General features: G+C 33.1%; 1 protein-coding gene across 1 annotated transcript in view; it reads right to left on the bottom strand.

Annotated features, from left to right (window-relative positions):
- Positions 1-16871, bottom strand: part of LOC129221242 (exportin-4-like) — a 113108-nt gene that overhangs the window by 33352 nt on the left and 62885 nt on the right. Inside the window, exons 15-17 of the mRNA XM_054855700.1 lie at positions 14423-14592; positions 9651-9819; positions 4019-4303 (exon numbers count right to left, since the gene is read on the bottom strand). Of these exons, the coding sequence (XP_054711675.1) occupies positions 4019-4303; positions 9651-9819; positions 14423-14592 (624 nt within the window). The remainder of the gene's footprint in view (positions 1-4018; positions 4304-9650; positions 9820-14422; positions 14593-16871) is intronic.

Below are 16871 nucleotides of genomic sequence, written 5' to 3'. Positions count from 1 at the left end.
TGTTTCCAAATGCTTTTTTTACAGAGAGTAAACAAATTACATGTTTTTTTTAAAATTATTATTATGACACTCTAAAAAATGGTAGGTGTGAATGTAATGTATTTATTCAATAAAAAACATTGCTGGAAGTGGCCAACTCGGCGGTTGACCCAGTCGGGGATCCCCGACTAGCCGACCTGGCCAGTCCGCCCCTGTAACTAAGTCTCACTACAGATATTCAGGTTGTCCTTAGGGAAAATAGCAATCTGAAGAACTTACAAAAGGACCTTCCCTTAATATGATTCATTCTGAAATTTTTAATGAATCAAATGTTACCAATATATAGCTGTACCCATAAGGAACGTACAGGGAGGGGGACATTCAAAATATGACTTAGGAGCATTTATATTGATAAAAAACATTTGATGTGGCATAATTTTCATTACAAACAAAATAAAATTGAAGTATTCAAAGAGCAATGAAATCACTATTATATATATACTGACATCTTGGAGGATTCCTTAGAAATGTATACAGACCCCGAAGTGGTTTTTTGAGGGGAAAAAGTAGGAAATAAGGAATCAAAAATTTAAAAAGTAGGAAAAGTAGGAAAAAAATCACTTAAAAAAGGAGGAAAAAAATAGGAAGAGATAGGACTACACACACGTCAAGACGACTGACAATCATTAGTATGAAAAATAAACTGGTGGAAACAAAGATATTAATTACAAAAATATGAAAATAAAATCTAAACAAAGAAACACCTTTCACCAATACAAATGCAATATAGCGATATAAAATGCAATATAGCGATTGCAAAAAAAAAAAAAAAAGCAATAATAATAATAATAATAATAAAACTCCCATTTTGGTTCAATAAAACCATTTTTGTTAAAGATCTGTTTTGTCAAAAACGAAAACATTCCTTCGACAGCATCCATTTATCATTTCAAAATACTATCACTTTCAGCTCCTGTTATCATAAGCTATGATACAAAAGCAAATATTAAATTAGTTTTAGTTAAAAATAATCAGCAGCTGACATGCATTCTTGCATAAACAGAGGCAGATGTTTGAATTTGAAAAAAAAAAGGAAAACGATCGAAAATGCAGAACTAAAATAAATGTATGAAATACACCGCCAGCCATTGACTGAGCTGGCGGTGTATTTCATTTATTTCTGCCTTAGCCCTGGCTATAGGGCGGTAACTTACTGAATAAAATTAATGTGTTCTAAAATATAGGACATAAAATTTATAACAAAACAATTCCAACTAAATAAATAACGAAATAAGTCAACTAATGGGTTTGTACTATGTTCTGTATTTTTAGCATTCAACATCCATTTTTGTTTCAGGCACCTCATTTATGGGGGTCAATTTCTCCCCTCCCTGGCTTTGGAAAATTAATACTTAGCTATACAAGTTTGTGCGGTTTTCGTTGTTTTTCAATAAAATTTGTACAGTAAAACCTGTAAAGTTGACCACCTTTGTAAGTTGACCACCTGTCTAAGTTGACCACTTTTGTCAGGAACGGAATTAGTCCTATCTTACATAATGAGTGAAAACCTCTGTAACTTGACCACCTCTCTATCTTGACCACCTGTCTATCTTGACCACTAATATACACCCACTTTGGTTTGGAGTATTGTATAAAACCCTTTGTAAGTTGACCACTTGGCAAAAGAATTAGATTGTACTAAAAATTGAATCAGTTATGCCTCAAATAAGCAACTAGACATTTAAGAAAAAATCTATGAATATTTATGTTTCCATCGAAAAACATTGGGCTAATGTTAAGTCCCAGAAAATGTGCATAACTTTAATAAGGAGTTATTATGTTGATAAGTAGATTACCATGGACACAAATGTACAAGAAAAAATCAAATGAAGAATTTGAGTCACTTTTAACTTGTTATGAATTTTTAGGAATTGTTAATTTCAATTAAGCAGTTTTTCATAAGCAATGAGATTTTTTTAAAATCATATTTTGAACAATTTTAAATTTGTATGATACTTTACAGGTCATTCTGGTAAATAGTCTCTAAAAATATTTTAACATGTTCTCTTATTGTTTTAAAGTAATGTTAAACAATGAAAGTGAGTTTAAAGTATTCCAACTCTTTAAAAAATGAATGCATGGGACAAGAAATGACAAAAAAAAAAAAAAGTTTTCATTACTACCCTCTATAAGTTGACCACCTGTCTAAGTTGACCACCAAAGTACTGCACCGCAAGTGGTCAACTTACACAGGTTTCACTGTATTCAGTATACATCCTTCGCTAGCCACCTCCGGGGGGGGGGGGGGGGGATTAAAGTGACGGGCCAATTCTAATTTTAATCAAGCAATAAAAACGAATACAGTTTTAATGGTTTGATGATTTTTACCTCCTTCTTGTTCCAAAATTTTTGTCACGAAAAAAAAAGGAAACATCCATGCATGGAAAACATAACATTTTTATCAAAGACAAATATCACTTACTAATGTTTCTCTGTGCATAAAAGGGAAGGCATGTAGTTTATCTCAATCCTTACAATACAACAAAAATATTCATTCGGAAATTGTTCACGAAATTGAGTGAGGGGGAGCACCTGGCATCAAATGTCTGCATATATCTTTCTCCCCCCTCCCCTTTGATCAGGCCCACTAAGTACAATAACTTACAGTAGATACGACGCATCGGTATAATTGCCGCACCCCAGAAAGAGTAAGAGTCTGTCAAAAAAATTTTAAATGCTCAGAAATGTCGCACTGCCATAAACACAGCACATAAAAATGATGAGCAACTCCTCGATATCGATGTTATATCAGAGTAGAGAATACCAGAGTAGAGTATAGAGAAAAAAATACATATTAGTTTGTGGCTCTATCCCCAAATTTTAAAAATGTGAAGAAATAAAAACAAAATATCGCATTTAAAATGATTTCCGATTTTTCTCCAAAAATCGGGAACGTTTTGCCCATCCAGGTTTTGCCGTTTTTTTTTTTTTTTTGCAAATACACTTTTTACAAAGAAATAAAATAAAATTTTATAAATTTTGTAATCATGTTTACGATTTAGAATGAACAATAATCATTTGTATGTACGAAAAAAGTTAGCTTCCGCAATTATTTTTGAAGTGGTTTTTGAGAATTTCAGTTATCTGTCGCTTTTATGTTGTACCAATGTCAATAAAATATGTACAGTGTACAAGTTTTCATTTTTTTGCTTTCTTATGTTCCTTTTAAGGTTTTACATTGCCTTTCTGTTTAAATAGAGCTCTATTTCCCTTGTAATCATATAATAAATTGGTGAATAGGAAATTCGGTTTTTCCCGCATTTTTTGAACCGCCGGCCATTTACTTTAATTAAAGCTTCTAATTGACGGGTAAATAATATATAATTGCATCAGAATGTGCCAGTATCTATTTTTTTTAGTTTCATTAAAACAGTGGGACTGAAGTCGGGGCGATAAAAAGAAAAGTCGATCATAAACGCTGCAACGACAAAAAAGTCACTTACGAAAATTTAACTTTTAATCACGCAAGCGCGTGTTTTCCGCGGCGTTCCTTCCAGAAATTAACGTAGTCAGTCAATGAAAAGCTCAGGATCTGCTTGCTTCTTTTGCTTTTTAAAATTGAAACATGTAGAAAATTATCAGTGCTTGATAGTAAAATTAAGAATCAATGCACAATTAGAAGTGCTATACTAAAGAAAGAAAAAGTAGGAAAAGAAAAGGAAAAAGTAAGAAAATAAGGAGAGAGCTCTAAAAAGTAGGAAAAAGTAGGAAAAATAGGAACTCTTCGGGGTCTGTGTATATGAAAACACTGATATATTTTAAACTGTAAAATAACATATTATATTACTCTACAGTTCTTATAAATTGTAAAAGTATGCAGAGCATGGTAATTCAAAGATTTTGTACAAAGAAAAAAATTGGGAGCTAACGGAGATAAGTACTTGAGGCTCTGATGCTTGGAGCTCACATATTGAATTTCAGAAAATATGAGCCAGAAGGGAAAACAAATGAGATATATATTGATGATAAAAGTTCTTACCTGTGCCAAGTAACATAGTATCCTCTTGGCAGCTATGCAAAGCACACCAAATAGTAGTGAGAGAACCTGCCCATAGGAGTGGTAGCGCTCCATTAGCTTCACGAGGGCAGGGAACAAGGGAGAAAGGAGGGGAACAAGGAGAGAGGCTCCTTGGGCTCCCAAGTTTCCAGGAGAGCATCCTTCTAGGAGGCCCCCTATGCACTCCAGCAAGTCCACCGCCTCTGCCTGTAAGGTTGAGGGGGAACACACCAGGGCCTGTAGTCGCTCCTGCAATGGTTTCAGAACCTAAAAAGAAATGGAATATATATTTAAAAATTTGCAGTGTTCTAATACTGTTAGAATATTGTTTAATTTAATAGTATTAAAATCATGATTATTTCAAGCATAATGACAATATAAATGTAAAATTCAAACTTTCTGACACGAATTTCACAAAAAAAAAAAAAAAAAAGAGACGGAACCTGACTTGAATTTTACAATAGAAAAATTGATTATGTAAAGAACAAGATTTTTTTTCTAAATAAAAAAAGTCAGATTTCTTTAAATAAACTTCAGGAAATTCAGCTATCAAAACATTTATTTATAAATATACACTTGAAATTAATACAGTTGAACCTTGTTATCATGTCACCTTTGGGACTGTCAACAAAGTGTTGTCATAGCCGAAGCAACGTCATACCGGAATAGCTTAAAAATTCACAATTAAACATTAGTTTATAATAAAATTACAGATTTAATAAAGAAATTAATAGTTTTGATGTTTTTAATTAAATTTAACTAAAAAAAATCAATTATTGGTTAATAAAACGAAAATAAGAAAAATATACTTTACCTTTTTTTTTCAATTCTAAAAGCTAAGGTTTGAAGGGTTTGCTTAACTTTTGAATAGCATTTTTGATGCTCCTCATTTCCACAAAGTTGATTATTAGTAAGTGAGTAAAAAAAGGGTTTCCTGTAATTATCTGCAAGAATGAAACCAAATAGAGATTCTTCATTTTTGTTCACAATTTGATTAGATATTGACAGTTAAGCCAACCTTTTGAAAGTGGAAAAGCGCTTTCTAATTCATTCATCCACTTTAAACTTGTGTTCCTTTCCAATCTAATGAGGGGGCTCTCTTTTTCTCTAATGGGAGACGCTTGTAGTGACCATCTATATCTTAAGGTAGTTATGCTCTCTCTCTCTTCTCCTGCTGCTTCCATAGTCAAGCATTAAAATCCTTTACTTTGAACTCCATTATATTGTCCCTCTTGTCAAAGTCTGAGACCTGTAGCTTCCAGAACTTATCTACTCGCTCCCCGCCAAGGTATATAGAAAAGAGAGGTAGGTCAGACATCGCCGGCAACCCCGTCCCCTAACGAGTTCCGAGAACAGTGACGTAGGTCGGTCCCCATCTGCTGATTCCTCGGGCCCGGATATGAGTGTTTTTAATTAAACTGCATCCTTTTTTCGTCGCGCGAAGATAGAAAATCCTGCATTTCGAGCTTGTTCTTTCTGGTGAAAGCTCGTTATTTATCTGCTAGTTATTTCATGGTTTTAAAATTCCTTGTTCACTAAAAAAAAAATGGTATTTTGCGCTATAGCTGATTGCAAAAATGGAAATAAAAGTAAAGATGTGATGTTCCATCGGTTTCCAAAAAATGATGATATTCAAAAGCAATGGGTGAACATTTGCCAGCGTCAAGATAAATTTTTACTGGACAATGCAAGAATTTGTTCCAAACATTTTGAAGACGATGCTTACATTAGGGACCTAAAATCCGAGCTTTTGGGGACTAAACAGCAGAAAAGATTGAAGCCTGATGCACTACCAACCTTGCATCTGCCATCAAAACAAAACTCATACAGTAATGACAGAAGTTCACGGACTCAGAAACGTTTATGGAAGAAGAATGTCGAGGAACTTTTGTAAAATAACGCCACAGTTTCTTCTCCTCTTTCTGATGTTTTAGAGGAAATTCCAACTGTGCAAACGAACGATGACCTGAAACTAATTAATCAAAATTTGTATTTTGAAAATGAAAATTTGTGCAGCAAAATTTCCATGCTTGAAAACAAACTGAAGGATAAAGATGATTACATTTTACGTTTAGAAGAAGAAAAGAAGCAACTTAGAGAAGAAAATACGCGACTTAAGGAGTTGTTAAGAGAAGCTTCTAAAAAGGAAGAAGATATGAAAGCGAATATGGAGCAGAAAATTGTCTGTTATTCTGACTCCAGGGCAATTGCAACGATTGAAGAATAGGTACAAGAAAACACCTTGGTCGGCAGATGATATTGCACGTTCGCTGGTTTTAAGATATATGTCTTCTAAAGCGTACGATTATTTGCGAAATGAAATTAAATTCCCCCTCCCAAGTATTAGTACTTTAAAATCTTGGGCAAAGGACTTTCATTGTTCACCAGGAATATTAAATCAAGTTATTGCAATGATGAAGGAGCAAGCTAAAAATCTTTCGCAACTCCAGAAATTAACTGTTCTTTCATTTGACGAAATGAATATCATGAGTGACATTTTTTACGATCATGCAGCGGACAAAATTTTAGGTCCCCATAAAAATGCTCAAGTTGTTTTAGCGCGTGGACTGACGCATAATTGGAAGCAGCCTATTTTTTATGACTTTGATGAAAAAATGACCGTTGATTGTTTGAATAACATAATATTGATGCTACATGAAGTAGGATACACCATCGTTGCAATTGTATCGGATTTAGGTGCTGGAAATCAAAGCTTGTGGAAACAAATGGGCATAAGTATGAAGAAAACATATTTTGAAAATCCTGCTGACAACAAAAGAAAAGTTTGGGTATTCGCTGATGTACCACACTTAATAAAACTACTGTGCAATCACTTTCTTGACCAAGGATTTTATTTAGAAAATACCTTTATCAGTAAGGGAATTATTGAAGACATTTTGAAAAAAGACAATAATGAATTTCGACTCTGCCCAAAATTAAGTTCAAAGCATCTAGAAGTTAAAGGCTGTGAGAGACAAAGAGTATGTTATGCTGTGCAGTTATTTTCACACCATACAGCATGCGCAATTGAGATCATATGCCCCAATGAAAATGTTGCAACAGACTTGTTTGAGACGGTTAATGACTCTTTTGATATTCTGAATTCTAGAACAAGAATAAATACAGTAAAAAACCGATCGGCTTTCAGAGGTGATGCAGAGCAATTATCCATTCTAAACAAAATGGAAAACATGATTACTAATTTAAGAATTGGAAACAAAAAACATCTTCTTCCATTTCAAAAAGGCTACATTGTATCAATTCGGAGTCTTAAAGGACTTTATGATGATTTGTCAAAAGAAGGAGTATCCTACGTGATGACTAGTCGTCTAAATCAAGATGCACTAGAAAATCTTTTTTCAAAAATTCGTGGATTAGGATTGTTTCACTTACATCCATCTCCTGTCGACTTTAAAAACCGGTTGAAAATGCTCTTAATAGGGTCAAAACTTCCTTCTCCAGTAAATACAAATATCTCTGCGGAAAATGAAGATAAAATTTTAAGTGCTAAACTTTTTTTTGACCTGTCCCAAAATTTAGAAGAAAATAAGAAACAAAACGTTGATAATGACAGTGATATTCCTGACGAAAGTTGTTCTGCAGTAAATTTTGAAAATGAAGAATCTTTGGAAGCTGTACGCTACTTTGCTGGATATTTAGCAGCACGTTACAAACATTTAAATTTAGCAGAATCTAATTCTTCAACGTCAAGTGGCTGGATTGAAACACTTTCTAGAGGTGGATTGTTAGTTCCAACAAAGAACTGGGAAGAAATGATTTAACAGTTTGAACTTTGCTTTGTCAACATTCACGGAAAAGAAAATATTTCAAAATCCAACCATGTAATTTTTAAACTTCAAAATATGCTAGAAGATAAATTTCCCTCCTTGGATAAGAAACTCCTTCGGACTTATTCCAGAGCTAGAACATTTTTTCGCATCAAATATTTAAATAAAAAGCGCAATGCAGAAAAGAAAAATTCAACTCATTCCCGGGAGCAAAAAAAGTTAAAGCAATTTTTGAAGGCCTAATCCGAAGTATAAAGGTAAGAATCTTTTCTTTCTCCCCTTTTATTAAAAATAAATTAATGGTACAGGTTTTCATTTTACATCTGAGAGGATGTTTGCACTTTGTTCTGACAATAACTGATTTCTTGCTCCACATAAATTGCATCAATTCTTCAGAAAACTAAAAAATACATGCCTAAGAGAGAAATTATCATGCTGGCTACGCAATCACTAAGCAATGAGCTGCCTGGTCCCAGTCAAAAGGAGACTAGTCTATGTCACAGCTTTTACCACGCGGAGACCGCCCGCTGTTTGTTTACATTCTCTGACCTACCTCTCCTCTCTATATACCTTGGCTCCCCGCCACTCTTGAGGGTCCATGCGTTGTTAAGTCTCTTGTCAGAGTCAGAAATTCCAACAAATATTTTAACAGATGTTTTCATTGTTTTACTGGAAATATTTCAATTGCAAAGAAAAATTCAATCGACCCAGTCTGCACAGCTCGAAGTGTCATCGTAACTGGCAGAGTTGCACCAGAAAAAAAAAAAAAAAAAACTGTCCGGAGTTACTTAACATTAAACGAAAATAGCATATGTTCGGGACTTTGAAAAAGTGATGTGACATCCGGACTATAGTGAAATCCGAGTGTTGCAATAAAAAGGTTTGACTGTAGTAATAATAATAATTAACAGATTGCAAGTGCTACTTTACAAGCCAGAGTTTACCTTTGGTTTGTCAGAGGTTCAGTTTCTAAATTTTGTTTTAAAATCAAAATATAGAAAAGAGAAGCAAAAGTGTTTTTTTGCTTTCACATGCTTTTTTTTAACACAAAAGTAACAAATATTTAGAGCTATTTAAAGTTTTATGTTTCCTCAGTCTACCAGAAATGTACCATATATACTGACGTATAAGTCGATCCCCCCTACTTTTAGGAGAAAAATCAGGAAAAAATCAAAAACTCGCATATAAGTCGAATCCCTACTTTTGGGACAAATGGGAGCGGTTTGCCGCTAATTTTGAATTTAAACGTTATAAAAAAGAGGGAAATGAAATGCAACAAACCTTTTTATGTTAAAAATGTCCGATTTTTTACTCTTTTGCACCAAAAGGGTTCACTTTTGCTATCGCGATTTTTCTAACGTGTTTGATTTCGCTGTTACAATATTCCTTACTGGGTGTTTTTATTTTGATTTTATATCAATAACATTTTATGCTGTAGCCATATTGTATTATTTTTTAAAAATTAGCAATAATTTGCGACTACCAGGAAAATTCGCAAATACGGCAATCCCCGCACTTTTCGCGTAGTCGGCGGTTTACTGTAATTATTTATTCTTTATTTCACAGTCAGACCACGCAAAATCATAGCAGAATGTTTAAGTATTTACTTCTTTAGCATCTGCTTAAAAGGGATGGACTGATATCGGGAAAATGTTAAAGTTTTCATGTGTTTTTAAAAGAAAAAAATCGGGGAAAATTTTAGGAAAATCTGCCCTGCGTATAAGTTGACCCCCTAATCTTAAACATCGTTTTTTCGTAATAAATTTCTTGACTTATACGCAAGTATGTACGGTAACACTTGGTCGAAATGGCAAATTTCTACTCACCTCCATCCAATAGCGCTTCCTCATGTCTGCATTCTCATTGTATGCTCCAACTAACACTAGAGACTTGAGCAGCTGTCGTTTGGCCACAGGAGGCAGGGCATGGAACACACCACCTTGTTGACGCTTCAGAAGACTCAAGAAAGAAGTGCAAGTTATAGCCTGCTCCCCCCTGCATAGAAAAAATTTGCAGGATCTTATTTTTCACACTTAAAAAAAAAAATTTCCTTAAATATCAATACATGAGTTTTATTCCTTACTTGATATAAATGTTACCACTTTTGAGGACAAAATTTTAAAAAGTTAAGGATTAAAAAGTTGTGCTGGGAAATTAACTTACAAAGCTCTCTAGACAAAAGCTTCTCTAAAGATAGCTCTAGACAAAGTATGCAAATTAAATTCTCTAGTGTTTCATATAAAATACTGAAGAACTATGTATATAAAGGGAAACACAAAAAATAATTAAAAAAAAATGAAGTATCACTTTATAATTAATTCAGTTAAGTTGCTTGTCTGCACGCTATGCTGCCTTCAGTTTTACAGATACTACAATGACGTCAGCTTAGCATTCCTCCACATGGGGGTCAATCATACTGCTGGATGGTGGTTTAACTTTATGCCATTTGTAATTGCTGTTTGTGTTAATAAGAATATTTTCTTAGACACAATGACTTACATGAAATACACCGCCAGCTCAGTCAATTCCAGCCGAGGACTGCAGTTTTGTGCTTATTAGCACTCATCAGCTCAGCTTAGGAAGTGGCTGAGCTGGAGGTGGAAAACCTCTTAAGGAAGCCAAGAATGCCAAACAAACTGGTAGCCATTATAGAGTTAGCACTGACCAAATGAGTGACTGAAGCAATGGTTCAGTTCAACTCACAGATTGAAGGCAAGACATGGTATATTTAGTAAGTTACCGCCCTATAGCCAGGGCATAGGCAGAAATACATGAAATACACAGCTAGCTCAGTCAATGAGGTTTTCCACCTCCAGCTCAGCCACTTCCTAAGCCTGGCTGATGAGTGCTAATAAGCACGAAATTGCAGTCCTTGGCTGGAATTGACTGAGCTGGCGGTGTATTTTATGCATTTCCATCTTAGCGGCGGTAACTTATTGAATATACATTGACTTATTTTTATTTCGGCATTTTCCTCAAAAACTATGCACCACTGAGGCATGACTCTGTGGAATAATTCTCTCTTTATAGTCTGTTGAAGCATCCATAGATACCTCCCAAAGTGTTTTTTCAAAAATGCAGAATATTTATATATTTCTTTTATATATATATATATATATATATATATATATATATATATATATAAAAAGAAAAAAAAGTACAAGAAATATGTACAGGAAAACTTTATATGACATTATTTTGCATTAAATAAAGTAAACTAATTGTTAAACTATTTAAATGAATCAAAATGGAAATATTCATTTTTACATCCATAACATCATAATCAAAAATACTGAGAAATTTTCTTTTTGATGAATCAATACTCAACATTTTCAATAAAGAAAAAAATTGTTGGTCTATGTGGTACTTAAGAATTGATTAGTACAAAGCTAGCTTATAACGTTATGGAGGGGATCACTCCCGCCATTATGTCATTGCTTCACAATGAAAATGAGCCATCATGCTCAAGTTGAAGGAAATGAAACACAAAACATAAAATTGTGTTCTAAATTGGGATGGAAAATACCAAAGTTTTTATCTTTCATGCAGAAGAACAGAAGAGAGGGTTAAAATGTGGAAGGGTTGGCAGGTCTGATAATATATTAATTTTTATGATGAGAATATTTGCAGAAAAGTTATTTTATAAGTTTGCATAAAAACTTGTCACTTTTATTATTAGTTAGGGTGAAAATTATTAGAGATTATTCCGCATTAAAAGTGCATGCTCAAATAACAACATACTTGCCAACCTTCAAAGGGAAAAAAAACAGGAGATTTTACTAGAGGTATATAGGTGATTCACCATCGACATATCCTCGCTACAGAATTATTAAATTATGCTTTTAAATAACATGAATACTAAATTTAAAGTGAAATGGGGATTTTTGCAGATGTAAGCAAATTGGTAGTAGCAAGAAAAATATACTGCAAAGGAAAAACTAAATAATAAAGAAGTGAATTTGCTCAAAGTTTCATACTTTCTCCAGTCTCTACCAGAAAAGTAGCTATAAAAATTTAATTACTAAAATCCAAAAAAAAAAAAAAAGGAAATCAATATATAATGAAAATACAATATAAAATAAGTAGGTATAGGGTAGCACATGTTAAAATAACTTCGAACATTAAAAATAATTGAAATCATTTCAAGATGCAAAAGGATTGAAATCTGCTGCAATTTTCGGCAAAGCACGTGCTTCGTTGAACATGCAATGTGGAAAGCTTCTAAAAAATTTATTTTTATTAAATGAGTTATTGATTGGAAAAATTCTTATTCCCTGACTTTGGTAGACTAGAAAAGGGCGCCATCTATTGAGAAGAAAGTGAAACTTTTTGATGATTGACTGAAAAAACTGCAAAAACGGAAGAAAATCGTAAAAAACGGAAAATCGGGAGATGGAAGCAAAAAACGGGAGTCTCCCATTAAAAACAGTAGAGTTGGCAAGTATGTAACAATGCACAATTTTTTAAAATTTTTTCAAGCTTTCACAAGTAAAAGAGACTTTATATTCAATGCGCTTACTTTTTTTTTTCTCTTCCTAGAAGGTACTATTATCCCTGAAGAAAATGTGATATTTGATTTAAATCACGCATTTGAATAAAATTAGCTCATTTATTCTGTACTTGGCATTTAAAAAAAGCTATTGCCATTAAAAATTACTCAAAAGATAATGTTTATCATGGGCGGATTTATGGGGGGGGCAGAGGGGGGGGGGCAATGCTCCCCCAGTTTTGGGAGGACTTTATGTAGTAACAACACATTTTCCAAAATTAAAAAAAAAAATGATTTTTTCTTTTTTGAAAGGTTCAGAAGGGCATGGGTGGACTTATAGAAAGGGGGAGAGGCATAGGGGGCAATGCCCCCAGTTTTGGGAGATCTTTATATAGTAACAACACATCTTCCAGAATCTTAAAACAAAAAAATCATGACTTTTTCTTTTTTGTATAGTTCAATGAAAATGAAGAGAAAAGCGAATATCCTTTTCTGATGGAAGAAAAGAAAAGGAAAAAAAAAACGAACATTAAACACATATAGTACAGCTGTCACTGGAGTAGATTAATTGACATTTTGAGAAATTCTAAAAAACATAGTTTTTTTCCCCTTCTCTCTCTCTCTCTCTCTCTTTTTTCTAAGAGAAAAATCGCAACTGAATAAATTTCAGTTATCTGAGTGTTCTGATTAAATGAATCTTTTTACTTAGAGGGTGAGTACAATTTTACTTACTTTATAAATACTGTTTAAAAAGTAAGGTAAATCATAATCATCTAAGTCTAAGTGAGTCTGTCCTTGTCATTACTGAAATTCAAATAATTTAGTCATCAAAAGTTTTGGAAAAATTTACTGAAATTTTATAAAAATCTATAAAAACTTAACAAAGATTGGTAAAATCGTAAAAATCGTTTAACTGTAAAAACTGATGAATTTTCGTAAAAATTACAAAAATAATCAAGCAAAAATTTGCAGATAAGAGTGAATTACAAACAGGGCCGAATTTGCCTATAAGATAAACAAGCTATTGCCTTAGGGCCCCTGCTTTGAAGTTGGTCCCGAACTCCTAAAAAAAATTCATGATTCGTTCCTTAAAAAATGGAAATGGCTTGAAAAAGCTTGCAAGTGGGGCTTTTCTGCCCCACTTGCAATTGAAGAAAAGTTGTTGCCATGAGAAATCTATGTTTTTTTCCTTTTAAATTTAAAAATAGCTATTTCTCACAAAGTTAGAACAGGACTGTAAAAATTTACAATCAAGTACTAAAATATCAGAGACTGGAAAGTACAAATGAAGTGCGTTAAATAATTTTAATTGTTCTAGAGTCCTTGAAAATAATTAGATAAGTCTTTAAAAATCCTAAGCAAAGTGGGCTCCAATTACTTCTACTGCATATTGTTAATCTGTTTAGCCAGGAAAAAAAAAGATACACTATTTCTATTCCTTTTCGTTTTATGCACTACTTATAATTAAAAAAAGGTTGTTGTAATGAGAAATCTATATTTATTTTTTCTTTCAAACTTAAAATGGCTGTTTCTTACAAAGTTTGAACAATACTATAACAACTGTATAATCTAGTTATCAATTTCTATGTCTATCCAATTAACCTTTATAAGACTTCAAAATGCAGAATTTTATATCCGTTTTACAAAATTTCCTCTGAGGGAGAAACCCCCGGCCCCCTAAAATTATTCTATTTCCCACTTAAAAGGGAACCCTGCCTCACTCTTGATACCAGCTTCCTCTCTTAAGGTCAATTCAAAAAGGACAGCATGAAAACACACATTAATGAAAACGACACACAAAAAAGAAAAGCATGAACTTATGCATCACAGGAAACAGACAAAAACATGGGAGTGGAGGGGGGAGGGGCAATAAAAATGTTGCTAAAAAAAAATCCTGCCCCCCCCCCCCCAGGAACTCAGTCCTAAATCCGCCTATGATGTTTATGCATATTGTTTAAAATGAGATGCATTTTGTGCATGCAACATACCAAAAATTATTCAAGTCTGCTTGGAAGAAAAAAATCAGATTTAAAGAAAAAAACCCCCAGCTTCAAACAAGATTTTATCGTAATAGTTTACAAATGATTGTTTCAAGAAATGGAAATTAACCTTTCACTGTTGTTTAGGACCATCCCGAGGCTAGAGCAGCACTCCTCGAGAAGGGATACCTCTCCTGGCCACAGCAGCAAATCTGATTCCAACTTCCCGATTACAAAATCCAAAGTCCATCGTCCAGCCTCAGTATCTTTACCGAATGCCTGTGTCAAGCTTAGGCTCATCTGGAGAGAGAGACACACAAGGATCAGTAAAAAATGGATAAAAGTGAAATAATGTCATATATGCCCCCCTGGAGCATTTTAATGAGTTGGAAGTTTCTTGAGAAATTACAAATGAGGCAGTGAGAAGCAAAGGGATGCAAGTGGACTGTTCTAAGTATCGAGTAAAACGCGTTTAAAGATCCTAGGTAGGCTTTCATTGAATTTTTTTTCTAAATCATGCTGTACAGCAGCACCTACCAGGGCTACTAGTAATCTCTTGCCCCAAAACAGAGGAGAGGTTCACCTACCATTTGTACTGGTTATTTCCACATTTTTAATTTTGCCACTTGCATCTCTTTGCTTCTCACTGCCTCAAATGTCGTATGTATTTGTTATTTACAGATACATACAACTTCTGGTGGTACATCAGGTATGTCAGACTTTAAATTTCTAACTTTTATGACTTCCTGTCATTGAGATCGTGATGCATGAATCTCAAACAAAGAATTGTGCTCAGTTATAATGTTATCTCATACTACAAAGCTTTGGTAGAGACAGTTGAAAAAAAAAAAAAAACATTTCTGGCACACATTAACTGCTCTACAGAGCCTGGGCACCATCTAAAATGTTTCTGAAATGTTGAGCAGCTCCAAATTTCTCTTTTGTTTTTATGATTAAAATACAACACTGCTTTAAATGTAGATTATTTTCGTTTATACATTCATTATTGAAGAAAAAGCACCGAAAATAACAACTTTTGACAGTTATTAAATATTTCTCATTAAAGAATATCTGTAGCACAATTTCATTCGGATTTAAATTCAATTTTTTTTTTTTTGAACCATCAGCCTCATTTAGAATGAAGTGATACTGGTCATGTTTAATTTAAATATTAGAAATTATTCATGTAGTTTTGTAAAATTTAGATCTAGTTTTAAATATTTTACTGCCAAATTACTTCCATTTTGTTTGTTCAGTATAAAAAGTAGTGCATAAAAGTTAATTCAACTGTTCCATGGCATATTAGACATATTAAATATTTGGTTACTTTTAAATTCTTGAGGGAAAAATAATTACATTTTCAGGTTTATTGTATTAACAAGTTTGATTTTAAAAACTAATTTATCACTAAACCTCTCCAAAGTATTCTAGAAGCAATAATCAGTTTGACTGTAGCTGCTGAAGATCACATTAGCTTTGAAAAGAGTGACTTAACTCAAGTTTTGAAAAATTTTAAATATATTAACTCTTAAAAAAAGCAATTTAGTACAGTTGCAAACCAATCATATAAGCAATGGGATTGAGTTTGATTTGGACTTCAGCTTCTCCTTTATTAATTTTATTTCAAAGACAATTCCTTTTCTTTTCATAATTAGGTACAAAGAGCTATTATATTGCACCTATATTGATTCTTTTATACTGTATCAAATGAAATAAATTTAACGAAGTTTACACAGCTATTTATCCTTCTTGTCTTAGAGCAGAATGTTGAAAATTCAAACTAATTGGGATTATATGCAGTTCTCACTCTTCCAGTAGATGAAAAAAAAGGGTCTTTAAATGGTCTTTTTTCCGGCACATTTTTAACTATTAAGAGCCACTTCACGCCAGGGGTGCAACAAGTTTTTCATGGCAGTAAGAGTTTCACTTATAAACACATACAGACACCTATTTAGGTATACAGTTGGACCTGTTTATGAGGTCACTCTTAGGGACTTTAAGAAAGTGACTTTTTAAATGGGTTTCCTTGCAACAAATTCATATGCATTTGCTAATAAATAAGCAGGTATATAAATAGCAAATTCCTTTGTAAAATCTAAAATATTCCAAATTACCAAATCAGTTTATTAGGTTGAACCCAGAAGCAGATTTTTTTTGAGGGGTGGGGGTATACAAAAAGAGGAAAAATAATTTAACTATTTCATTTTTTTTTTTAAAATTTACTTCTCTATGCAACATAAAGATGTGTTTTAGTTATTTAAAAAGAACACAAAAGATGCGAATCTTATTTCAATAAAATCATTTTTGTTTGCTAAAAAAGTAATACTGGAGGCAGAGACCAGAGTGGAAGAAGCCATTTAACTCACTGGTTTCAAATTCCAAGGAACGTATTATTGCGATTTGTCTAAAAAAATGTGGAGATGTGCCTAGAAAAGTCATTATGGTCCAAGAAGCTATTTGCAAAATAATATATTTCTTTTTCAGTTTACAAAAAATGCAAAATAGAATAAATCACATGATAATTTCTTGGCAAAACCATGATATAAATGAAAACGGCAAGTAGTATTAAAGTTTTTAAA

This window comes from Uloborus diversus, chromosome 1, assembly GCF_026930045.1.
Source record: "Uloborus diversus isolate 005 chromosome 1, Udiv.v.3.1, whole genome shotgun sequence".
Lineage (NCBI taxonomy): Eukaryota > Metazoa > Arthropoda > Arachnida > Araneae > Uloboridae > Uloborus > Uloborus diversus.
Note: the sequence above shows the minus strand (reverse complement) of the source record. Positions and strands in the feature narration are given on the sequence as shown.